At 35.3% G+C, this 26,492-nt stretch overlaps 1 protein-coding gene across 4 annotated transcripts in view; it reads right to left on the bottom strand.

Moving 5' to 3' along the window:
• Positions 1-26,492, bottom strand: part of LOC134538418 (multidrug resistance-associated protein 1-like) — a 190,034-nt gene that overhangs the window by 32,218 nt on the left and 131,324 nt on the right. For 2 of the 4 annotated variants that reach the window (XM_063379726.1, XM_063379725.1), the window contains 6 exons: positions 23,947-24,167; positions 17,381-17,470; positions 15,139-15,229; positions 12,994-13,102; positions 9,529-9,655; positions 5,556-5,654 (listed from right to left, as the gene is read on the bottom strand). In XM_063379726.1, the coding sequence (XP_063235796.1) occupies positions 5,556-5,654; positions 9,529-9,655; positions 12,994-13,102; positions 15,139-15,229; positions 17,381-17,470; positions 23,947-24,167 (737 nt within the window). The remainder of the gene's footprint in view (positions 1-5,555; positions 5,655-9,528; positions 9,656-12,993; positions 13,103-15,138; positions 15,230-17,380; positions 17,471-23,946; positions 24,168-26,492) is intronic. The other 2 variants (XM_063379723.1, XM_063379724.1) reach the window with 1 other exon arrangement.

Here is a 26,492-nt window from a genome sequence, read left to right as displayed (position 1 = left end):
GGCCGCCGTTAGGCATGGTCGGGCAGAGAAATTTGACTTCGGGCGGGCTCGGGCGGGTAATTGTCCAAAATTTTCGGGCTCGGGCAATCTCGGTCGGGCATCAAAATCAGTTAATGAAATAAATTTTGAACATAAAATAGTCGTACTTAAGTTTGCATTGACAAACCTGAACTGTTTTTATTTATTTACTATACCGCACTGATATGAAAGTTAAACATTAAACTAAAAAATAGAGTGCATATTAATCTTGGAAATAAAGTGCTTATTAACTAAATTGTGTTTGGGTAGCTGCTTGAATGTTCATTGTCACTGTTGATTGTTTGACCTACACTTCCACTGGTATCCATTTTGGTAAAATAATGACATGAATTAAATAGAAACAATTCACAACCACTTTCTGTAAATGCCACGCAACTACAATGTGTGTAATTAAAGTCAGCTTATAATCCTTCTCGCACACAGCAAGCAGATCCACCGGCCTTGAACACTACTTTGTGACTATTGAGCAGTGAGCATCCGCCGTGCGTACGCGCGCGCGTGTGTGTGTGTGTGTGAGAGAGAGAGGTGGGCGACCAGCTGCATCGTTAGTCAGCCAGCGAGAGTAACGGTAAATGTTGACCTTGACCACTTCCGCTTGCTGCAGGGCTCGCTCTCTTATATCTGTCTCCCCCTCCCACAAACACACTTGCTGACCGGGCACCTTCTTTATCTTATCTCTCACACACACTCACTTCACCGGCTGGCGCCGGGACGGCGGCGGCGTGGCATGTTCCTGCAGCTGCCGCGCGTTCCAAAAAAAGAAGCTTTGTTTACTTGCGCCGTGCGGTATTGCCGTTTTCCAAGGTGCCCGATATTTCGGGTATACTTGATACCCGAAACACTGTCCGAAATTTCGGGTACCCGACCATCCCTAGCCGCCGTACATATTTACATTTCAATTGCAGAAATAAAATATTATTTTTATGTTCTTAGTATGCCCAACGTTGTATTATTTAGTACTTAACATAAATTATTGGCAAGTTTGCATACATCGTTTGTCGGCTGACGTAGTTTTTTTTTTTTTTTTTTAATTTGTTCCCTCGCGAAACGATCCATCAAGGTAATGTACATAACCAATTTTCGTAGTTTTTTGCGAGAAAGGCCATTTTTCGCGTTTTGTTGTTGTTTACCACAATATTCGCATAATTTCGCGAAAATTCACGTAAAAATCATTACACCATTTTTTCCCGTCTCTACTAATCACATTATTTTCCACAACCTGCTACTCTACATATTGGTCCAGAAATTTTTCGCAAACCTCAAAATACAGTGAAATCCATTGGAATCTATTTCCCAAAAAACATTAATTTTTAGAATGCCTTCTTCCCAAATTAGTGATTTAACGAGATCATATTTATATATTTAAACACTAGTTATTAACCAAGTTTTTGTGCCAGCAACCAGGTAATTTGTATTTTAGTTCAGCAATATTATAAACACAATTTCTGTTAATTTCATGTGGAATCTTTAATCATTATTTATGTTGTTTTATTCTTATATTTTTGAATGGCAACATCTGTTTCATCATAGATAAATACATTAAGATGCTACGGTATGTATCACATAGTGTTAGCTAACTTGTGACTATTGATTTATACACGTTGAAACTATAGCATTTACGTCTTTTAATGCCAATCTCAAAGGTTTGTGGTATCGTAGTCAATGTATAACGGTTCGTTATATACAAAATAAACAGATGTTCAACGCTGATGGTAATTTTGTTTTTATTTTTTCAAACAGAATGCCCCGACGAATCCAAACACTTCCAATGGTTCATTTACTCGTTTCATTCATACATCTGCCCGTCGAAAAGCGGTCTCTTTTCAATTTCACATCGAAATCGGGGACTTCCATTCTCGTTCTCTCTCCCACACCGTGAGACAGCAGTTATCACACAGTTCCCATGCAGGGGGGGAATTACCGTCTTTATCTCGGTTGGCGGGGAAGCACTGTTCCTTTCTCACTCCCACTTACAGGCCTCTCATGCCTCTCTTTCTAACCATCACACAAGCCCAGACACAGTCCCGTGATTTATAATTATATTACAACACGTTAATAAAATTTAAGAACAATAATTATAATACGAATTACTGTACAAAATTAAACTTATTGAGAAAAACCTGAATAAGTAGGCCTAAACAGGTAAAAATCTAGAACAGCGACTTCTTTGTGAATAATTACATAAAAAATAGTAGTGATTAAAAATGTCTAATAAAATACAAAATACCTTCTTAAACCAAAGAGCACGTGCAAATCACATATATTAATATTCATAACGTCTGATTATACTGTTTCATAACTTATACATCACTCAAAAAACATTGACTTATTACTATTCACATATACCAAAAAGAAGTTTAAAAGAAAATTATTTAATTAGGAGGGCAGGGTTCTGCAACATTACAAATGGTTTTTGATGTTTGTTTTTTCCCCACTTCTGGTGCATGTGACGAAAATAATAGAAATAATAGCTTTTTTTCACATTTGATATGACAAATATGCAGTGTTTTGAATCGTTTATGCAATTTTTTTTCAGTTTCTGTTTATCGAGACATGTTTTTGATTATGAAAACCCATTAACACATCAAAAAGGGGTATTTATATTGCACAAATTACTTAACTTCAGCAGTGAACGTTGATATATGACAAACTCACGAGGTATGTTATGGCAAATATTTGTAAGGAAACAAATATTCGTTATTTCAAAGTGTTAGAATTCAAGATCAAATCAAATACGAATAGTTTATAGTTAGATGCAAGCCAGCGGGAAGACATGCTAACGCTGCAGAACCGTTACAATGGGTAGAAGGTGAAGATGATTCAGTCAGGGGAGGGCGTGTACACTGCTTCAGTGCAGTACAGTGCGCGCCAAGAGAAACACAGCACAATACATTTCCAAACAAATTTTCAGCCTATATATTTCCATATTTTTGACATTTTAAAACCAAATTTTCACATTTCCTCGAAAAGAGGGCGTAAAAAACGGGATTGTAACAACGGGATATATATATACACATATACATATATATACATATATATACATATACATATATATTAGGGATGGGACGAATCCACATTTTGGTCGAATCCGAATCCTTGTTCGAATCCTCAGTGTTTGTCATCGAATCTCGAATCCCAGTCCCACACTAAACTTCACATGTTATTAAAAAAAATCACACATTTATTTTAAAAAATTACATAGGCCTATGTATTAAAAAAAATCACATGTGTATTTATAAAATTATAAAATAAGTGCATAGTGTATACACCTGATATAAAATAGAGACAAATAACCTCAAAAACTACACACGTAAGTTTGCATCTGTCTAATTCTCTGTTAAATTAATCCTTCCTATGTTTTCAATAAAATACGTTTGTATAACATACACCATTTAATAAAAGTTACGTTTTTTTTTGCAATGTTATATTATTGAATGTTGGAAATGATTGAGTAGTTATGCTAATTAACAAAATTCAGCATAGTTTATCTTATGTTTGTGCTATTTCCGATACCTTCATAATATAGTTTAGGTATACAATTTTCTAGAGCTGGACGAACCTCAGTTCTCTGGTTTCGAACCGAACCGAACTGAATCGAACCATAGAAAAAAAATTTCGAGCCGAACTGAACCTCATACAGAAATTAATTGTTTTGAATTAAAATGAACCGGCCACCAGCATTTTGGTCTTTCACTGAATGGTGAGAACGAAAGGTTCTCCAGCCATATGTAAATTTAAAACATTATATAGGTTAGCTTTATTAAAACATTGCAAAACATTTTATAAGTAAAGTTTATGCAATAAATAATAAAGGAAATAAAACAGTTTAGAGAAAATCATTTTGCATTTAATTTATATATATATATATATATATATATATATATATATATACACACACACACACACACAAACTCTCTCTCTCTTTTAATTCATAAATAAGTTCCATCTAAATTTCAAAAAGACTATCTTCCTTTTTCAGTGTACACTAACCTTCATTTAAAAAAAATATATTATTATAAAGATGACGAACATTCAGCATAAGGCCACATAACATATTTTTGTGGTAGACATAACCTAACATTTTTAATAAGTAAAACTTTTTAATAGGACATTAAAAAAAAGTCGAATGTGAATTAAGCTACATTACAAAACTCGCTGACTGCAGTTGCTGTTTTCTTGGAAGAATGCTGCTCGTCAGAAGAAACTTTAAACATTTTTTGGGGTGGTTCTGGGTCATATGGGTCGACATTATATTTTCTCTATTTGGAAAACTTAATATAAACGACGTAAACCTGCTCATCGCAAATGACCTCAAGAACAATAATATTGTAAACGTAACGTAAGAATTGTGGTTATAGAAATTTGCGTCGGAAAAAAGAAAACACGAGAAATAATGATGGCTGCCGCGACTACGCTAGTCAACTTAGTACCGTACTGTAAAATTTACTGGCCAGTACTTTTAATACACAAGATTAAATTATTATTTTCAGTACCTGACTGTTATAACCAAAAAAGGCAAAGAAAATAAATACATCCCAGTAATTTACGTAATCATTTCCTACCGCATTTGTCTTGTGTTAACTTGATCACGTTAGTTTTGCCGAAATACGAGAGTTCTCGTACATGCGCTTTAGTTTAACGTATGGGGTACGCAATCTTTGGTGATTTCACAATACTTCTCGTACACGCACTATAGTTAAAACTATAATAGACAATATCTTTGGCATTTGTACGATAGTTTATATTACGTAGTACGAGAAATGCATAAAAAAATCTCTTAAGTAAACAAAAAACAAAGCGCGCCTATATGAAAAAAATGCTATGCGAGTTATGCGACGATTAATAATTTTTTTTTTACTTTGTCTGCGCTTGAAACTGTTGAGGCGACGATTATGCGATACAAGTCGGAATATTACAAGTAATGGAATTTTGTTGTGCTGTTTTGTGAATGGTTTCAAATGGGGGTTAGAAAATTAGAAAAACGTAATTTTTTTTAAACGAACGTACAGTTTTTCGAATATATTTTAAGAGGTTTAGAACCGAACCGAACGTAAGAGTTCAGTTCGGTTCTAAATTTTCGAACTTCGCCGAGCACTACAATTTCAATTACTACCTAAAACTCTTAAAAACCCACCTCGAATCCTACCTCGAATCCCTCCTCGGATCCTACGAATCCTCGAATCCATAGGATTCGGTATATTCGACGAATCCAAGATTCGAAAATCCCATCCCTAATATATATACATACACACACACACATATATATATATATAAAAGTGAAACAACATTTCTTTGTAAATTTATAGTAATTCTTAAAATTTTTATACCTCTGAACAATTTGTGATCTCATCCTGATTCCAGAGGGAACTTTTTCCCAGGCCAACATTTTCCCAAACCAAAATCTACAATCCAGCTTGGCTTTAGTTTGAAGATGATTTCAATTTCTGACTAATAAATGTTTGTTTTTCACAATTGTGCTGTAGATATATGAAGTACATTAATGAGGTCACAGTTACCTGCTTGTGCTCTGCATATTCCTTGATCCTCTCCACTGCAACAATGTTCGTCTCCACATCGGACGTCATTCGTACAAGCCAGTTGAGCGTCTGGGTCATCTGGAAAAAAAAACCATACCAAATAAGGAACTCTCAGAGCATGGTCATCTTCAGTGAGCACAGAGTTCAATTTGACTACAAATGACTGGCAATAAAATTAACTCACACGAAGGGACACAAAATAAACACAGAATTTAAAAATGCTAATGAAGATAGAAGTTATGTCGTTAAGTAACACACAAAGTAATTTACAATGGAAAAATTCTCTGGTCGAATTTACTTGAATCTCTTACAATTTAAAATTAAAGAACCACGCAAGGCAACACGTGGTATTTCATGCAGAAGAACTTCAAAGTTTTTATGTTAGCACACTACACATAAAGACGCACAACAAACCTATAGTTTAAAGAATAAAACTTAACACTTTGGGTGCTGCCGACGTAATATTACGTTGCCGCGATCGCTTTGAAAACTGCTAGCGACGTAATATTACGTTGCCGAATTCCAGCACTGATATATGTATTTTACTGTAATATTACGACGTCCGCATTCTTCGGAAACTTTTCTAAATGCCTTTGTATACTGTTGATATTTTTACCGATGAATGTTTATTAATAAATATTATAGTTTTTTTGCTATTTAGTATCTGAATGTGCGCCTCGTAGTTTTATTCTATCGGTAAATGTAATTTGGTTTCCTCAGTTCCACTTCAATGTCTAGATGGCACCACTGTTCTTCATATTTGGTTAGTCTTTCTCTCCCTAGTGTGAGCTAGTTATTGAATCCCTAGCAGTACATATTTTAGCCACTAGATAGTAGCACTGTTTAGGATTGACAGGCAGGTGAATGGTAAATATACTACTTTTTATTCTGATGTTCACACGGCTGTTTCCTTCGTTCGCGCGGTAATTCTGGTTCGTTCACACTGCAGTTCCGCTCGTTCTCGTGGCATTTTGCGGAATGCAGCAAGATACCGATTTTGAATGGAGTGAAAGTGATAGTGATGATAATGTGGAGAACAGTGAAGATGATCCTGATTATTATCAAGCCAGTGAAATGTCTAGTGATCCTGGTAAGTAATAAATGTGGCAATTTTATTTTAGACTAGGAAATATTTCTGTGTATTTATTTATGTTATACAAACCACAACAACATAAGTAATGAGTAAATATAAAAGTTACATTTTATTATTTTATTTATATATTTGTAGTATTTTATAAATCTTTTTTTTCTCAGATTCTTCTGTTGAAAGTAGTGTTGCAGAAGTAAATCAAGCTTCTTCAGCTTCCTGCAAAGATGTTCGGAAGAAACGAGGAAGGGGTCGATCAAGAGAAACTGGACAGCAACATATGAGAAGTGAAAAGACTGAAGATGGATGGAGTGATCGAGATCAGATACCGAATATAGGTAAATGTTTTTACTGGACATTCTGGTATGACTGAAGAACCAGAACTGGATGCCAATAGTTTGTTGCCCGATTTATTTTATTATTTTATTGACAAAGATTTCATAAATCACATGAAAGAACAAACTAATTTGTATGCTCGGCAGGTGATACAAAAGAAGAGGGCATTGAATCAAATCTCTCCACATAGTAGATTGCGAAATTGGACAACTGTAACACAAAATGATGTGCGGAAATTTATTGCAGTGATTCTTCACATGAGCATCAATTACAAATCACTGGAGCACAGATCCTGTTATATCATGCAATTTTTGCCCAAACTTGTTTAGCAGGGACCGATTTATTTCCATTTTGTCACATTTCCACCTGAATGACAACAGAAATGCGAAGAAAAAAGGGGAAGCAGGTTTTGATCCACTCTTCAAAGTCAGGCCAATGTTTGAAACCTTTCGCCATAAATTCAGAGATGGATATCAGCCAGCAGAAGATGTGACTATTGATGAAGGCATGTGTGCTTTTAGGGGAAGGCTAAGTTTCAAACAGTATATGCCCCAGAAACCGAACTGTTATGGCATAAAAATATACATGTTGTCTGAATCTGATTCAGATTATATCTGGAATTTTGATGTGTTTTGTGGACAAGAGAATATTGTCACAAATGTTGTGCTGCGATTACTTGATAGCTTAGCTTACACTAGTCCAACTCTCGCCACAGAATTGGAGAATATTCAAACAGCTTTAGTTGGGACGGTGCAAAAAAACAGAAGAGGAATGCCAAAAGTACTTCGCAACCCAAGACTTCAACGTGGAGAGCAAATTTACCGCCGTAAGGGCAATATTTTGGCTTTATGTTGGAAGGATAAACGTGAGGTGTACATGATCAGTACTCGACATACAGCAGAAATGGTGACATTTACAAACAAACAAGGTCATGAAGTTACCAAGCCAGCAGCTGTAGTAGACTATAACAAAAAAAAATTTGGTGTAGACTTGTCAGACCAGAGAATGTCATACGGTGTGTTTGAGCACAGAACAGTAAAATGGTGGCGCAAGCTGGCTTTCCATATGATACTGATGTGTGTATCAAATGTGTGCATCTTGTACAATCAAGTAGCAAGTGACCATTCTCCTGTCTCTCTGACTGAGTTTTTGAAGAAAGTCTGCAGCGACTTAGCAGTTGCAGTGGAAGAACCATCTAATCCTGGAGCAAGTGGGACTCAGCTTTCCCGTCTTTCAGGAAAATACTTTCTAGAAAGGATTCCCATTGCTCCAGGGAAAAAGAAAGCCCAAAGAAGATGTAAAGTTTGTGCAGAAAAAGGTTTGAAAGATACTGGAAAAGTAAGAAGGAAGGATACCTCGTACCAGTGCAGTGTCTGCAATTTTGCTTTTTGTGTAACACCATGTTTCAAGGTTTTCCATTCAAAGAAAAACTACCTAACATAATTGTATGTTGTTTTTTTTTAATTTATTCACTTGTGTATAGTAAAATTACTAGTTTGGAGATCAAATTCATCAATAAAATTACTATAAATTATGCAGTAAGAATTTTTCAAAAAAACGTAACTTTTACTTACATGATTTTTGGGTTTCAAAAAATAAAAAAAAATCTAGAATCACTCAAACTTAATTCTGAGTATATTTAATTAACATTTATATGAATTGTTTTGAAATATTTTTTTGCTTTTGTTCAAATTAAATTATGTATTTGAAATCAAAGTGTAATTTTCAAATTTTTATTTTCATAAAAAACATAGTATTTTGAGCTAAGGTTTTAAAATGTTAAAATATGTCTAATATATATAAATTGTACATTAAAATAAATTTAAGTGTTAAAATATATTACTAAGTTGGTATTTTTATTTTATATTAGTGTTAAATATTTTTTTTGTGTTGTTGAAAACCGCTTAAAATGGCCAGCATTGGTGAAAGGGCAAGTATTTAAACAGGTAGCACCCAAAGTGTTACATGTGCTTCGGTACAAAATAGTTTTCATTATCATCTTCCTCATGCTGATGACATTGGGTGTTTTGTAGTAGCCTGGAAAATATTACCCCACTTATAATAATTAACTAATTAAGAGTTATTAATGGGTGACATATTCTATTACTAGGCAAATGAGAAATGTATATTCATAGTTGTGTGGACGTATATTTATCTCTCATGACATTTTGAATAAAATATTTTTTACATGTATTTATTTAATTATTACAGGATGTGTTGTGTATATTCGTACTAATGAACTTATGTTAAAACACATACAACATAATTTGATTAAGCTCTCATCATTTGTGGCATTATCTTAGGTATTGATTAAGCTGTTTCACATTCGGACTCATCTTTATTCACAATTGAATTTTTCAAGATGTCTTCTTTTGTGTCACATGAAAAAAACTCATATCGTTCTCTTTGCCTACTGAGAGTGCCTCCCAACTCTTTCAACTTCCCAGGAGTACGAGTACAAACCTATAATTTTCGTGACCTGCAGACACCCTGAAACATGCACCACAGCTTAAACCTCTAGAAGCTCACCTGCAGAGCGTAGCTGACGGAGAGACCCACCAGACCTGGGCTCATGGTGTCCCGTCCCAGGATGGCGAACAGGGCCGAGAAGAAGATGATGAGGTTGCCTATCATCTCCAGTCTCACTGCCAACCACCTGAAACAGGACAACTAAAAACTAAAGCCTAAGGACTTTTCAACAATAAAGTTTTCTCTCCTTAACAATGAAAAGTTTAGTTTTATCAATTTAATAAAGGGTCAAACTAAATTTTAAATTTTATTTAATATTAATTTTTTATTGTCCTTTGCTCATTACATTTTTGTAATTACACATAAGGTACTCTGGTAAGAATGTAATGCATATTTTTGGTTTTTTTCTTTGTGTTTGGCTTCGGTTTTTTACTCCCACATGTTTACCAAATGATGAAACCTGCATCTCTCATTATGTGTTTGTATGTAATGAATAGCATTAGTAAGAATGTGATTGTTCCTCACAATGGTCTCGTTTGGAAAATGAAGTTGCCTGTACGTTAAAGCTTTGCCACAGCATTAGAGACAGATGCTCTCACCGGAGAAAACACGGAATCGCCAATGGCTTGAATGAGAGTGGTTACCAAACTCAGGGTCACTAAGACAGTCCTGAGGAACATGTTATAGTTCTTGGTAGATAAGAATATAATTATATTGATACGAAATGAAGGGGAAGGGGTCACTCGGAGTCACCAAGTTGGTAAAAAATTGTTTAACTGTCAATATCGAAAAAAATCTGGGAGCCACTGGGCTATAAAAGAGAACAATTTGTCAAAAGCAATTTCAGAAAACCATAATAAAACAAAACCAGGACAGGTGGATGGGGATACGAACCTCAGTCCTCCTGAATGAGTCTGCCATGACTTATCATGAAAAAGCCTACAGCACAGACCAGCTAATCTGAAGATTTTGGAATTAACATATGACAGTCATTTCTGCCAACAACATGTACAAAAAATCAACTTGAAACATAGCCTGTCCTATACCCGTTTCAAATGTTAACATTGTAGCGATTTGAACTGTGCGCGCCGCATCGGCCTCTGGCACTCCGCTCCCCTCCTTCTCCCTCCTTTCTCTCCCCTCCTAGTGGTTCTATGTCTACTCGTTCACCCCTCCCTCGTGGATTGGCGCATGCGCGCGCTGCGGCGCGATGTTATAAAAGGAGTTGTAAATTGGTCAGGAGCCTCTTTCTTTCTTGATTTTTTTGTCAGGCTCGGTTGTCAATCTACGAGCATGTAGTCAATTAGGTTCAGTTAGAACTACGTGTGTGTGCGACCTCAGGGGAAAATGTAAGTTGGTTTGAGTTGTCTGTGAGGCGGTGGCCCTTGCCTTAATGTAGAGTCATTTGTAAATTGGTTTGTCTAAATTCCCTTTCGGCCGTCACCTTAAAATTATTCTGTTTGGATTAATGTTTTAACGTAACTTAACAGGAAACTTAGTATTTTTTATTGGTAAATATCTTCCCCTGAGACGTCGTCGCACGTATTTGATCTTTTCTTAATAATGTAACAATTTTCTTTAAATGTAACTGCACTTTGCAGTAGTTTTGTCAATGTAACGCTTTTCCGTAATTGTAACTGCACCTTGCAGCAGTTTGTAAAAGTAAATAAGTTTGAATTGTAATGCATACTTGGCACTGCTTTTAACTCGTGTTGTATAATGGGAACGCTTACACTGTGTAGCCAGCTTACCCTTGAAGCCCGTTTTTTCTAGAATCATTGTTTTTGATTATTGTATTTGTATCGACTTAACTTCATCAGTAACCTTATGTTATGATTTCTTATTTGAATAAAATGTCTGTGTACCTGATACCTTTTACCTTGCTTACCTAAACTGCTCCATTCACGTAAACCCCAGTCCTTGCCAGGTTCTGGCCATCCATCCTAATGCTCCAAAGCTAGCTAAGCTCTACAACATAATAGGACAAATAGTTCCTAGCTACTAATTGAGTGAAAAGAATTACTTAACAAAAGAGTTCAGATGAATGGAACCGGCTAGTCAGGGCTGTATTTGTGTTAGTGAGGCGGGATGATAAGCACGACGCTTACTGGTGCTTCCAGCACGATTTTGTCTCTAAGCATACGGTTCTGAACTGGTGCGCAGTCTTCTCGTCGTGCATAGAACAACTATGAATTTGAGCGGTGACCATAACATTCTGTGGTTAAGAAATGAAGATAAAGATGTAAGGTAAGTCTCGTAAGTTCTTTCAAGAATCTGTACCAGTTGTTTAATGCCTAGAAATTACTCTGAAAACATGCATTTTAGCCATTTTAATTCTTCTAAAGATACTGTTTGTACACTTAATCCAAAAACCAAACTACTTATCAGCCCTCAGGAAATCCTTAAATGTTTTTCATAAATAAACCACAATCGGATATCTTGAGTAGTTTTGAAATTACGTACGTTGTTTTTCCGAATGTGTGTCCAGGTAAGCGGGGCCCTTAACTGGCATGCACAACACATCTCAACCAGGTGATGCCACTGATCTGACATGCAGGACACAATTCACTTGCTGCCAATTATGAGCTCCGAACTAGCAAAACACTTAGAATGCAGTGCAGTGTGCAGGTACTTATGGGTAGATAGTGGCATCCCTAGACTTTCCTGGGCCCTGCAGGGCTCTTTACTTTTTTGGAGGTCCTCCCCGGAAAATTAAACAGTTAACTCTCCTACGATCATAAAACATTAAATTGTTAAGCAAATACATGTGTCAAATGGTATTTGGCAACAAATATTGTTTAGCAGGAACAAAAGAATAAACATTTTGACCAAATACAGACCAAAACTAAATTTGTTATTAATGACTGCTAGTTCTGCTGAAGAAACGCAAAACGTTCTGATCACTTTCACGCAGAATGCTCCCTACTGATTCCTAACAGCACAGAGCACTTCTGACTACCACTTACCTCCATACTGTAAAAGCGTATTTGAACTTAGCTAAAAATGATAGAATTTTAGCTTAAGTTCGCTTAATTCGCTCCGCACATTCCTTACTGGGGCAGGACCATCAGGCATTCTAGACCTCTGTGGATGCCCGACTATAGGAAATCTACTGCACTTTTGGCAATGTTTTAAAAAAAATCAAATAATTTTTTTCATAATTTAACTTCACCATATTTCAGAACTACCCATTAGACAACCAAATACACAAATGTACTTCTGGACAAGTTCAAATTTTTAAGTTTTATTTCAAATAAGTTGCAGTAAAAGAAAAATGCACACCACACATTTTTAATTACTTTTCAGTACTTCATGTACAGTTTACAGTTTATTTTACTTCTTTTTATGCTTTCCTAAATTTTGTGCAATTTTTTCCTGTCATTATTAAAAGCGTACGGAAGCAATTTCACCATCAGGTTTCCTTTCACATTGAACACTTAAAGAGTCCAATGAACAAGCAGCAAAATAACTAGAAAATGAAATGTAAGATAACATTGTTTTTTACGATTAACAGGCGGAATTTACCTGTTAGCAATGATTCCTGGAAAATAGCATATCTGGTTGATGTCCACCTTCTCTTCAGATTCGCTGATGAACCTCTCTTGTACATGGTAGGCTCGGATTGTTGTGGCTCCTGAAATATAGCCCACAACACTCGATCGCCTTTTAAATAAACCAACTAAAAAAATCCCTTTTGGCACAGCCTACAGGCGCACGTAGATTTCAAAGTATCTACTTTTTTGGAAATATTTTGGAAACTTCTATAAACCCCTGGAAAATTTTTAATGTTCATCAATATAAAAAAAATTGATCTAACATTTTCTCATATTCCATTCAGCAAAAATATTTTGAATGCATTCAGAATTAAATGTCTTAATATGCCTAGGAAGGTAATCATGCAATTATTTTTTATACCTTACACTAATACATGGTCAATTTAATTTTTTGGACAAATGTTTAAGGTAAGATTAAAATAGATATTAATAAATTCCAATAAATTTGATACTAATAATAATTTGATAGTGTACCTACAAGGGGAGTTCCAATTTTTTTTAAAATTCTAATGTGCCTTTGAAGGGAGTTATGATATTTTTTGTCCTCCAATTCTTGTTTATTCTACCCCTTGCAGTAATGGTTGGTAATATAAAAATGTATTCTGACGAAAGTTGTAGGTAATAATGTTTTATAATAAAACAGAACGGATTTAACAGTGTACATGGAACGTATTATTATGAATTTTTTTTAATATCTACACTTTAATTTTTCACCCCTCTGCAACAATGGTTTGCCTTATAAAAAAAATTGTTTCAGACAAAAGATTTAGATAAAAATTATAAGAATAATACATAATTTGTAAAAATTCAATGTTATGCCTACGAACAAATTTATGATTTTTTTTGTCCACCAACCCATGTTTTTTCAACCCCTTGCAGTTATGGTTGGTCGTATCAAAAACTTAATTAGACAAAAGATTTTGGCATTACTCCTACGAGTTATAAAACATTCAAACGGGTGTGATATCCATATTATGATTTTTATGTTTTTAAAAAAACTGTCCCCATTTCTACCCCTTTGGTCGGATATTGCCCATTAACGAACTCGACTGAGAATTTCCAAAACTAGATTTTAATATTAGTTTGGAAGTGATTTGAGAAAAATTGTGACAGTTATCGTGTCAACAAAATTGTGATATACGTATATATAAATATAAATAAACTTTTGAGTTGACAATGGTTTTGGGGTCTATGGACCATGAAACAAAAAACTATATAAAAATTTTCCGGAAGTGGCACTATGATAAAGGCTACAATAGGTAGCATTCCTTTAAAATCTACTTAAAAGTTTTGCACCACCTGAATTTCTATGCAAACATATAATCAAAAGTTTACTGAGAATAATCATTAAGTATACACATTTTATGACATCAACACATACATTTAATTGTACAACCTAACCAAAACAAACCCAGAAATCTCTTAAATGTAAACTAATGCTTGGAAAATAACTCGGTGGTGCAATAACATTTTTGAGTAGTGTAAATAACCTCCAGCAGTTTCCTTTGGTGGTGTAATGACTGGCACTTCACTACAAATATGAAAGGCGGAAAAGCAAGCCGTAATGCAAGAAGTTGGGCCTTGCTTACAGTGAATTGTTTCATGTTGCGTAGTTTATAAAAGTGTATTTCAAAACGTCGTTATTAAACTTTTGGCATCTTGCATTTCTTGCTTACTTTATAAAAATGGCCTAAGTGTTCCAAACCACCTTAAAATCTAAATGCAATTTAAGTTATCAGGTAGAGGGTGATGTTAACGGTGAGATACATTGCTATAAAACTTTCCTGAACACGTAGCGTAAAACTGCCAAAACAATAAAATACAGTGAAAACTTTTATGTAATAAAATTGAGTGTATGAATTTTTTTTTACTTTGTAACAAAGTTTTTTATATTGAGGAGCACTATAAAATGGATTTTTCTCCATTCCTGTACATATGTAAAACTTTTCAGTCTGGTTACCACAGAAATTGTAATGGATCTTTTACAGCAGATTATTTCTGAAACATGGAATATAAAATAAAAACTTTGTATCATAGGTGTGTAACACTTTTCAACTAACCACACAGCCAACAACTATGTAGACTTGGAAATATCAGCAAGCATTCAGCATCATACCTGTGATGCTCTCTCCAAAGTGGGAGTAGATGGGCGAGCGAGAGATGGACTCCAATCGCTTCAGCTGTCTAGATGTTGCCACGTAAAACCTCTGTAAGAGTTAACCAAGTCAAGAGATAAACAGAGACATGGTTGTTACATGCCTGACTTCACACAGCTATTCTGTAGTTCACTTTGACTAATGTAATAGAAGCCACCATAATGTATAGACTATAAGAGTTTTGCAAAAAAATTTCCATAGGTGCTGATCCTTCTCACCACTGGAGTGGGACACAGGCAGAATGGGGTAGGGATGGGGGAGGGGGTCATGTGGTATCTGCAGCCCATGGATTTTGTTGGGGAAAATGGGAAAAATGAAAATATCAGTAATGTTCAGGTGGGGAAGCATTTACGTCACACCCATGTTCAGAGACTCAAGATGACCAAAATCACAGATGGCTCCAGGTGCCAAACCTGTGCTCATAAATTATGATACTGGAGATTGAGATCAAACACAGGATCCCTCGTCACAAGATCGCAACACCTCAACGATCACAGCCGGCAAAGGTCCAATCCAGAGTCATCTTTTGAAGGCGCAGTCTACTCTCAATCACCCGGCAGCCTCTCTGCCTCTCATACTTCATAAACGCTTTTCGAGTGATACTTTTTTCAAACGCTTCATTCCGACACAATTTAAACGGGTCTGCCACATCTATCTTCTCAAAACTGGAATTTCTTTTTTTTTTTCTCCTTTGAACAATTCAAAAGCCTGGCTTAATGATTTCTAAATTCCTCCAAATCTTTTGATATATCTTCACAACACACAGTGACAATGCAATTTCAATGAGCAAAACTATTTTTAACCCGTATCTGTTTAATTTTAAAACGTATTTCAGAGAATATTCAAATTACAGTTCTGCCATGCAGCAAAAATGTTTTATAGAACTTACAAACATGTACTAAATTATTTTACGTGAAAAACTATGTTTCAAAAAGTCCATTATTTCATTGACTTTCAACCGAACAAGCATTCGAACGAGTTTCAGACCACATTCACTTTTCCATGGATTGGCTACAATAACAAGACATTTTTTTCTGCACCGAGTAGAGACTCAATTTAGCCACTCGTCTCTACGAGAAGTAAACTAATCTGAAACGAACTAAATAAAACAACGGGAACAAGGCATTGACGTGGTCAAACCACTCGTCTCCAACATACGTGACCTGTGGGTTTGTACTCCAACAAACCTGAACTAAATTTTTAGCAAGGAAAAATTTTGCACAAATTGCTATGAGCAGAAAAGTTTTCTCAGGTATCATCCCCTTTCCCCCGCCAAAAGCACTCATCACTTGCTGCTATTACACCGCTCGTCACAACTCCACACTGGCTGGTTGTAACAACAAGTCTGTTGAGTAAAGCAGCTGTCCATGATGACATCGCCTTAGACAATGAAGCAACATGCAATTTTTTTTAATTATATGAACTAGAAATATTCAATCATTGTGTAATGTATAGTGAGATGTTCTAGTAAATCATTAGTAGGCCTGTGCGACGTGAATATCTAATTGAATGTTTAAAATATTTGTGAAGTCAAATCAAATTGTGAATATTATTCTCGGCGAAGCTGTATTACTTTTATTTTTTTAAACACAGGATTGAAATAAAAACATAATCCTATATCATTTGTAATGTTTAAAATTATTAAGTGATTAATCAATTATAAAATAACCATGCATTATATTAACATTAACGGAATATTAACAAAAATGAGTGCCCTCTTTTTTTTTAAGTAACCAACTTTATTCAAGCAAAAGATACCTCACACAAAAAATAAATAAATAGTTTCATTAGTAAATCTTAGGCTTTCATGTTTTACAGTTTTACAACAAAAACGAAGCTTCACATCAGGACAGAAGCTTTGCATCACAACCAAAGCTTAAAATAAAACAAATTGCAAATTTCCGGGCAAAGTCAAATTGAATATTAAAAAGAGCTACAAATGATTTTCTCAGTTGAAGCATTGCGCAGGTCTAACCTCTTATGACTGCATATACACATGATCAAATAACACATGCACCCTTGTTTTCAAAGACAACCCTCTTAGCGATGGTAGAGATTCTGGGTTCTAATAACAAACACATTATAGATGATTGTGCTTTTTTAAAAGTTAATTTAGTACATGAACTAACCCTTGATCAGCCTTAAATGTGACCAATAAAAACAATAAAATACCAGCAGTAGCGAGAAAAAAATTATACTAACCTGAATGAAGTAATATAAGAATCCAACTGGTATAATAACAGCGATGAATATTGGAGTAGAATAGCTGATCACAAATAATGTTGCCACCACCTGGAAAGATATTTTTGTGTTTAAATATGATTTCATGAGTATAAAGTTCTCTACTTATTAAATAAACCAACCAAAATATTATTCTGATGTACTAGACAAGACTTCCTACTGATACATGTACTTTATTTTTTTTACTAAGTCAATGAATGTGCACTAACTTAAAAAAAGGTGTTTCAGACCACTAAAAGAATGATAAATAAACAGCAAGGATAGTCTCCTTGAACTACTTAACACAGTAACCTGCAGCAACAGAAGCACAGTTGTGAGTTGAAAAATCAGGATTTAAAAAAAAAATAATAATTAAAGAGAAAAACAAAAAAAACAACACATGTATATCTCGATATCCATTAATCTAAAAATTATATATCTAATAAATTATCTCTTTATCTACAGTAGGTGCATTATATCTAGAAGCCTAGTAACAGTTACAGCCAGGGCAAGTTGGCGCTTGGAGGAGGTTAACCTTGTGACTGCGCATGCGCAGTATGCTTGCGAGGGGGTTTATCACGTGACCGCGCATGCGCAGAGCGCTTGGGTTAGGCTCATACTATCGGACCAGAAAATATAAACCTTTTTCTGTAGTTTCTGTGCAGGATTCAGCCAGATTGGACTGTCCTATTTTGTTTGCGCTTAGTCATCTGAATTCGCTACATTATATGCTTTTGGTGTTGTGATTAATTTATATTAAACATGGTTTTACTGTAATCGGTCCGGACTTTAAAACACTTTGTCTTTTAATTATTGTTACTAGTGTTAATATCGTCTTGTGTTATGAAACACTTTCGTGTGGGTGGCTAAATAAATTAATTTGTTATGGGTTTTGTTATCACGATGCCACCAGTATTATCGACAGTGAAGGGGAAGAAACTGCATTCGCAAGCTTGTGAAATAATTTATAATGTATTGTCATTTATGGAGAATGACGCTAAAACTATAGAACCATCTACTGTATTCCAAAAGAAAAGACACAGTTAAGGACAGCTACAGCTACTGGCGTGTCTCGTAGCGCAGTGCAGAGAATAAAAGTGGAAGCAAAAAAGTTCAGCATCGGAGAAGGATGTTCTTTCGTTACACCTGATAAGATGAGACAGAAGACATGTAAATACGACCTAGATAATTTTGACCAAGCAGTACTTCACAGAACTGTATATAATTTTTATGTAACTGAAAAATGTGTCCCCACAGAGTAAAAAAATACGAATAAAACTGCAACAGGACATTAATTTCCAAGGTTGCAATGCAACTTTACAGAAAATTTTAAAAAGGTTTGGTTTTCGGTGGCGAAAAACTAAGTTGCAACGTCTCATTTTGATTGAAAAGTCTGATATACGATACAAGCAAACTGAGTATTTGAGAAATATACATTTCAGAAACGAAAATCGTAATACTGTGTACATGGATGAGTCTTATGTTTTGTCGTCCAATGTGCAACAGAAATCCTGGAGTGATGACTCAACCCACGGCCTTTTGACACCTGTTTCTAAAGGACAAAGTCTAATAATGGTTCATGCTGGCGGTGAAAATGTTTTTGTCCCTAATGCCTTAGTGATGTGGAAATCTCAACAGGGTACAGGAGACTACCATCACAACATGAATCAACAAAACTAAGAAAAGTGGGTAAAAGAAAAACTTATACCCAATATTCCTGCTAATACTGTTGTTGTTCTAGACAATGCACCGTATCACGTCAAGATAAATAAGTCGCCAACATCTAACTCGACTAAACACGACATGCGACAGTGGTTGCGAGAGCATGGTACTCCTTTTGCAGATGACATGCTCAAGCCAACACTTTACGCAATTACTAAGCAGCATAAGCCGAAGCAAACCGTTTATTCAGTAGATGAAATTTTGAAATGTTACGGGCATACAACACTGCGTTTGCCACCATATCACCCTGACTTAAATCCCATCGAAAATATATGCGCAAAAGTGAAAAGCAAAGTTGCATCGCACAATGTAACGTGTAATTTACGAGACGTAAAAGCTCTGCGAAGAAACATTTAACAGTATGGGGGCAGACGACTGGAGACCAAACTGCGAGTACGTGAAAAAACTTGAAAACAAGTATTACGACCGGGATGCACATTTCTACGTAGAAATTTATTGCATTATTATTAACCTAGGAGGTGTGGACAGTGACAGCGGCAGTGATAGTAGTGATGACGACTGTAATACAGGTTATTCAAGCTATGAAATGGAAGGCATCGCTCCATTGCCAGTGAGCAGTGAATAGGTCAGGTGAGAAGTGAATGTTTTTAGTTTCAATATAGACTCGATGGTTGCCTCCCCACCTTGTTCCCTCCCTCCTTTGTCGCACCCCCCACTAGTGTAAATCTGTTACAGGTCCCAAGCTTCTAGATATCCTGCGCCTATTGTACCTTTATACACGTGTCTCACAACATATCTGTGTGTGTATGTGTGTGTATACATATATTTTTCTCTCAGTTTCTATCTCCTTGACTATATGTCCATCAGTTCATCTCTCCTTATATCTCTTTATATATAAATTTCTCTTCTCCCTCTTCACATACACACACAACACCCACATAGAGAAAAGCATATGAAAAGCATTACCCGAATATACTTTTTTATATATTTCTTTCATAAAAATTAAATGAATCACTACATGAAAGCAAACTTCACAAATCACTTCCTAAATGGCGAGAAGCACCAAACAGAATATAAATAATTTTTTGTGCATCAAATAACACTTTATCCTTTTATACACACAAATTAAAAGAAGATGCCTTATTTTACATCAATTAATACAAAGTATAGTTTGAATTCGACTGTAAATTGTTTTGTTTTTTTAAATAGTAGATACATTAAATTGTTTGTAACTGTCAACAAATAAATAAGATGGGGGAAGGGGGTGATTTAAGGGAATGTTCAATTGCTGGACTGTTAAAAATGTATCCCAGTTCCTTGAATTGAAATTGTAAAACATCAGGCTACAGTCAATCAGATGATTTTGTTCACGAAACAACACCTGTGAATAAAGTGTGCAAAACGATAAGTCGATTGTGACAGGCATCAAATGTCTCCATTTGAGACATAAAAATTGTGTGTGTGGAGTTCACGAATGACAGAATTGAAACTTATTGTTTATCAGGTACAGAGATACATTATTTACATTTTTCAATCACACTATTCATATAAACATGAATGATACTTATATAGTTAATTGCAAAAATAAATAACTCTTTTCTACACAAATAAATAAATGGTAGATACTCAAAATAAAATAAAATAAATATGGTTGCGTCAATCGTTACCCGTTACGAAAACTGAGGAGCAGACAAACACAAGCAGCGTTACGAGAATTCCGTAGCATCACTGCTGTGTCATTTCTACCTGTCCTCTACCGTCTTCCCTTCCGGCAGTTACAACTAGCATACAACATGCTTCGCTACGTATCTATCATCCTCCCCTCCTTGCCGTATTCCTATTTGACCGCTAATGCATGCGCTGGAGTGGCGTCGCCGCTGACGCACTCTCCTCCTCTACCGGTTGCTTCACCACGTACATAAATATTCCCCTCATGCGATCGGAATTTTCGTAACACTCAAAAAAAATTGTAGACCCCTCAGCAAACAAGTTTCACTGCAAAAATGTGGAAAATTTGCATGTCTTTTAAACTGCTGGGCTATACAACCTATATTTTACACCTGCAGGTATTTTATTAACAGAGAAATAACTTATATAGAAACTTAAAAAATATATTGCCTTAAACATGTAATAACTTTTTATTACATAAAAATCACAATCAAACAATTGTTACCACATTAAGGACATATAAATCAGGGGCATAAGTACCCCACCGAAACCATAAAAAAAATTTTTAATTCCCACCAACAAATAAAAGCAAACAGCCTGTAAACGTGGTTCTATAAACACACACACACATGCCCAAGAATAAATTTTTTAGTCACTTCTCATATTAAAATTTTTAATTTTGATTTTTAAAATTATATAAACAATAAAAATAATGCACTTTGCATTTTTTTTTTGTCAAAACACACATACTACACAGAAATACTGGAGCTATGGCAATGACACTTTAACACGTTGCTCAAGGACCATTGCAGGAGCTAATGTACGTTACAGTTTTCAGAGCCACACAAGGACAGTAGTGGGCGATGCCAGAGAGTGCAAGTCACCAGAGCCTCTGCAGGTTCCAACACTTTCCAAAGGATCGTCTCGCTGTGACTGAACTGGAAAAAGCTGCGCCGACACGAGACCCAAGTTTCTTGGCAGTTGCTAGAGCAGCAGTGTTCCATGTAGAACCAACGGGGGCAGAACCAGTAATTTTTTAAAGCTAATAGCTTCCTGATTTCGATATCTGCAGTGAATACACAATAACCCGTCAACAATTATATTCCATGTAGGTCTATTGTCATGGTTAAACTATTTATTCTCTCAAAAATAATAAATGCAGCAAAGTTAATAAAACTGAAACCACCCCTTTCTTACAATATGCTACAGCATGGAACAATCTGATGTGAAAGTCAAAAGACAAGGGACCAGGCACTATCTCACTGAAAATTGCCCCAGGATAGTGTTAATAAAGGGTGCCATCTCTGGCAGTGAAAAATCACTGAAGTCTCGGCTGGTGAGCAATCCCTGAATTTGTAGTGGAGAGGATTCCACGGTGTATTTAATGGCGCCCCAAATAATGATAACACTCAGACTGGTACGATGATGCTAAGTGAGAAAAGCTTGGTGTCCATCATCATAAAGTCATCGAGAAACTATGCGACTATCGTGATTCGACAGGCTGAAGTCGAACCAAGTCAATCCTAAACGATGAACTGTTACGAATTTGCCTTTCAGTATTCACATTCCACCCACTGCAGTCGGTACAGATGATCTCGAGTACTTGGAGAGTTCGCGGACGTCGCAACTTTGGGCAGCGAGCGGACGTTTCTCTCCGCAGGTGGTGGGGTCTGACGCCACTGGCAGAAGTCTTCTTGATGTTGCAACAGCGCTCTGCAGTTTGCTGACTCAGTACCTGTCAGTGTGTACTGCATGTGTCTATCCTCCTCCGTGGTGGTGGGGTTCCAGTCCGTGATCATCAACACACACTCTTCACTGAACTATCCCTGCATCTCCTACGTGAGACACAACTCCGTATGCCAACAATCCTGCGGCGAACAAAGCCTGCGAGTTGTTCATCATGTTGTATGTTGCCACACAGCACACAGTGTCACAATATAAACCCTCACTCACATCTACACCCATTACCAGTTAATTTTGACTGTTATTGAGGATAACATTCGGTAAGAAATATTTTTATATTAAATAGAAAAAATTAGTAATACAACTATTGTAGTTAATGACAAACACCAGACTGTCATGCAATACTAAATTAGCATATATATTTCTGTCAAAATGTATTTGCAATTTTTTTGAGGTTATAACATCCCTATTGTATGCAAGAGGGCTTATTGGAGATGGCTTACAAACTAACTAATCCTGAACTCAAACATGCCTGAACTGAATCTCATAACCAATGCTACAAGGCTTGAAGTTTCGTATGGTAACCACTACATTACCAAGGCCAGTAGCAAAAAATTTGTCAAAGCAAAAATAATTTACGCTATTTTAGATATTAATAAACAAATATGAAATTGAGCAACTGTGCAAAAAAATTAGTCATATTCAAATGCAGGATAAAAAGCTACATGAAGAAGCATGTCACTTCACAAAAAATTAAGGTGGCAAAACATTATACGTATCTTGCAAAAGTTAACTCAATAATGATTACTAAAAATTTTAATATTTTAATGAGGAAAATCATTATTTTAGTGGATGTTTACAAGTTCAGGCAAAACCACTATGAAACTATGAGCTTAAAACGACAGGCAAAATCAAAGATGGTTTCAAGACTGGATTACAGAATAAAAACAGTAGTGAAGGTAGAATCCAAGTAGAACCAGAGCAACGAACACAAAAGTAAACATGAGAAATGCTTGAAAATATTTAGGCACAACCAACACACCACTGTTTGTTCAGACTGGTAGCAATTCCAATTGTATTTTCTCAGTTTGTCAGATGACCACCCTTGTACAAACTTCTGGCAAACTATATAAAAAAAAACATTACAGGCACAAAGATGGTTCTTTAGATTTTAAAATTAAATATCTGTGAATTATTATGAATGCCATTGAAAACTATCTTGTAACTAATTTAATCACCCCATATAAAGATTTTGCCTTAGTAACAGCAATTAAGATTTTTAACACTAAATAAATAAAAAAATATACGATGAGTGGACACAGAAATACCGTACATACGTTAAGTCAGGCCACCACTACCCTTCTTTCCACTGAAAAAACAGAAGCAACTTATTAGCAAGAGAAAACTTCTACTTCTAACAGATCTGCTACGGGCATAAATAGCAAACAATTCATAACACAGTTTCTTTCATTTAATAACGATCCATGGTCTGATAAACACACTGGAAAATTTACCTCGAAAAAACAATAAAGCCAATCGGTCAATTGCTCTGGGAAGGTGTCGTCCAGCACGTCAACGTCTTTCGCGAAGCGGTTCAAAATCCGCCCGACCGGCGTGGTGTCAAAAAAGAAGAGGGGGGCACGAAACACGGCAGTGAGCAAGCTGCGATGCAAGACGCCCGCGGCCACCCAGCATCCCAGCTCGGGGACCAGGGTGCTAAACACTGTCGCCACCGCTGCAAGAACAACCAACCCCACGCGTCACCGCCGGGCCGACAGAAGCAACACAACAGGAAGGGAAGAGAAGAGAAAAGAAAAAGCAACATAACAGCATCAAAGAAGGAACTGGAAAATGACCAGCTGACTATAACCACGGTCTCACATGGTTATGTCATTTACTCGTCACTACTGTAAATTAATCACAATACCTCTCGTTCACTTTATGTTTTCCCTCAAATTATTTCAACTGACATTAACTAAATTTTTGATATTGGAAATTTCAATTTAATTTAATATTCACTAAATTTTATCTACTAGTGATTCAGTTAAAAAACAATGTTCAGCAAATATCTGGTGACAAAATTCATGACCCAACAAAACATGCTAGAGAGTTACGGAATAAATTTATAATATCCTTTAATGAAAATACTGACAAGGAAATGAAATAACTATCTCATACTGTGAAACCGAGCTTTGATGCAAAAATAACAATAATCATCCAATCATCTACCTCATCTTGAGCTACAGAAAAGTGTTTGAATTACAGAATTCCAAAGTTAATTAAAGAACTGAATTAATTTAATTATAAATAACTGACCATTTGTTATTAAGTTTGACAACATATGAGAAAATATTGTTCCTTAAGATATATACATTTACCTAATTGCATATGTGATAAAGTAAACTAATTCAGTTGCAGTTAGAAGCAATATGTAAATTCAGAAAAATGAGGAAAAAGATAATAAATTGCATAATTCAATGGCAACCATTTAATGCACTAGCTTCCCTCACTCAAAAAGGTTACTGTATTCCTCAGTTATATTTATATAAAATGCTTAAAAATACATTCTCACTCTTGCTGTTAACTCAATAATTAATGTAGAAAAATACATGTCTGCCAAAATGCAGGCAAAATATTTTGTGTATTATTTGTAAGAATATATTATGCTAATTTTTTTATAATATATAAACTAAAAACCATTAATATAAAGGACAAGCAAATTAAAATATTAATATTTACACATAAAGAACAGTATTTAGATACTACAAATAAAAGCTATGCAGGTTGGTTGCAGAAATTACGATTATAAATTATATGTTATTATAAAATGTGTATTTACTTTTTACAGACAATATACAATAAATTAACACTGATGACATTGCAATGTTTGGTTGGATTGAGAAAGAAGAAGCGGACAAAAGCCAAACATAATTTAAGCTTTTAAAGCTCAGCACTATCCAAAGCATACTGCAAATAAATAATCTATTCAAGTAAGTTTTTTTCTCAGTGAAACTTTTTTACAGCCAGAATGGTACAGCAATGACCAATCAGAGAATAACGGATAGAGCAATGATCAGGAGTGGAGCGCTTGGTGGTAGAGGAGATGGGGAGGAGTAATAACGAATAAATTATGTCTCGGAAAACTACAAGACTCTTTGCAGGTTTTTTGTCGCTACGTTTGTTTTTGTTATTGTGAACTTCCATTGTGTGCTTTATTATTATTATTATTATTATTATTGTGAACTTCTATTGTGTGCTTTGTTTAGTTTCATTGTAAAGTGTATTATTAAAGTTTTAATGTGCGTAGTCGCCAAGCAGCCATTTTATTTTTATAAGTAAATTTCAAAAAAATACTACCTATCATAGTTGTTACCATCTGTTGCAATTTTTCACAAATCACTTCCAAACTGATACATAAAATCTAGTAGTAGAAAATCTTGGGCGAGTTTTGACTAAAGGGGTAGAAACGGGAAAAGTTTTTTGAAAAACAGAAAAATTGCTGTAACTCATATTATGTGGAAAACTATCACATCCGTTTGAACTATAACTCGTAGGAGTATCTTAAAAGGTTTTTGATACCACCAACCATAACTACAAGGGTTTGAAAAAACATGGGTAGAATTTTTAAAAATTCACAATTTACGTACCATGTACACCATCAAATTCATTCTAATTTATTTTAAAACATTTAATTATTATCTACAACTTTTGTCTGAAATAATTTTTTTATATGGCCTACAATGACAGCAAGGGATGGACTAAACAGGGGTTGTACGACAAAAAATTCTTAACTCCCTTAGTTGGCACACAATCACATCTGTTTTAATTGTTTGTAAATCTTATAATTTTTATCTAAAACTTTTGTCCGTCACATTTTTGATAAAACAAACCATTATTGCAAGGGGTTGAAAATACCTGGGTTGGAATGAGAAAATAAACAAAACTTCCCAACCATGTACACTATTGAATCCATTCTTATTTTTGTGTAACTTTCTAAATATTAACTAGACTAAAACTATTGTTAAAATAAATTTTTATCTAATCAAATTTTCTGCAAGGG

The sequence above is a fragment of the Bacillus rossius genome, chromosome 13, assembly GCF_032445375.1.
Source record: "Bacillus rossius redtenbacheri isolate Brsri chromosome 13, Brsri_v3, whole genome shotgun sequence".
Classification (NCBI taxonomy): domain Eukaryota; kingdom Metazoa; phylum Arthropoda; class Insecta; order Phasmatodea; family Bacillidae; genus Bacillus; species Bacillus rossius.
The sequence above is the reverse complement of the archived record's forward strand: the minus strand, read 5'-3'. Positions and strand labels throughout refer to the sequence as shown.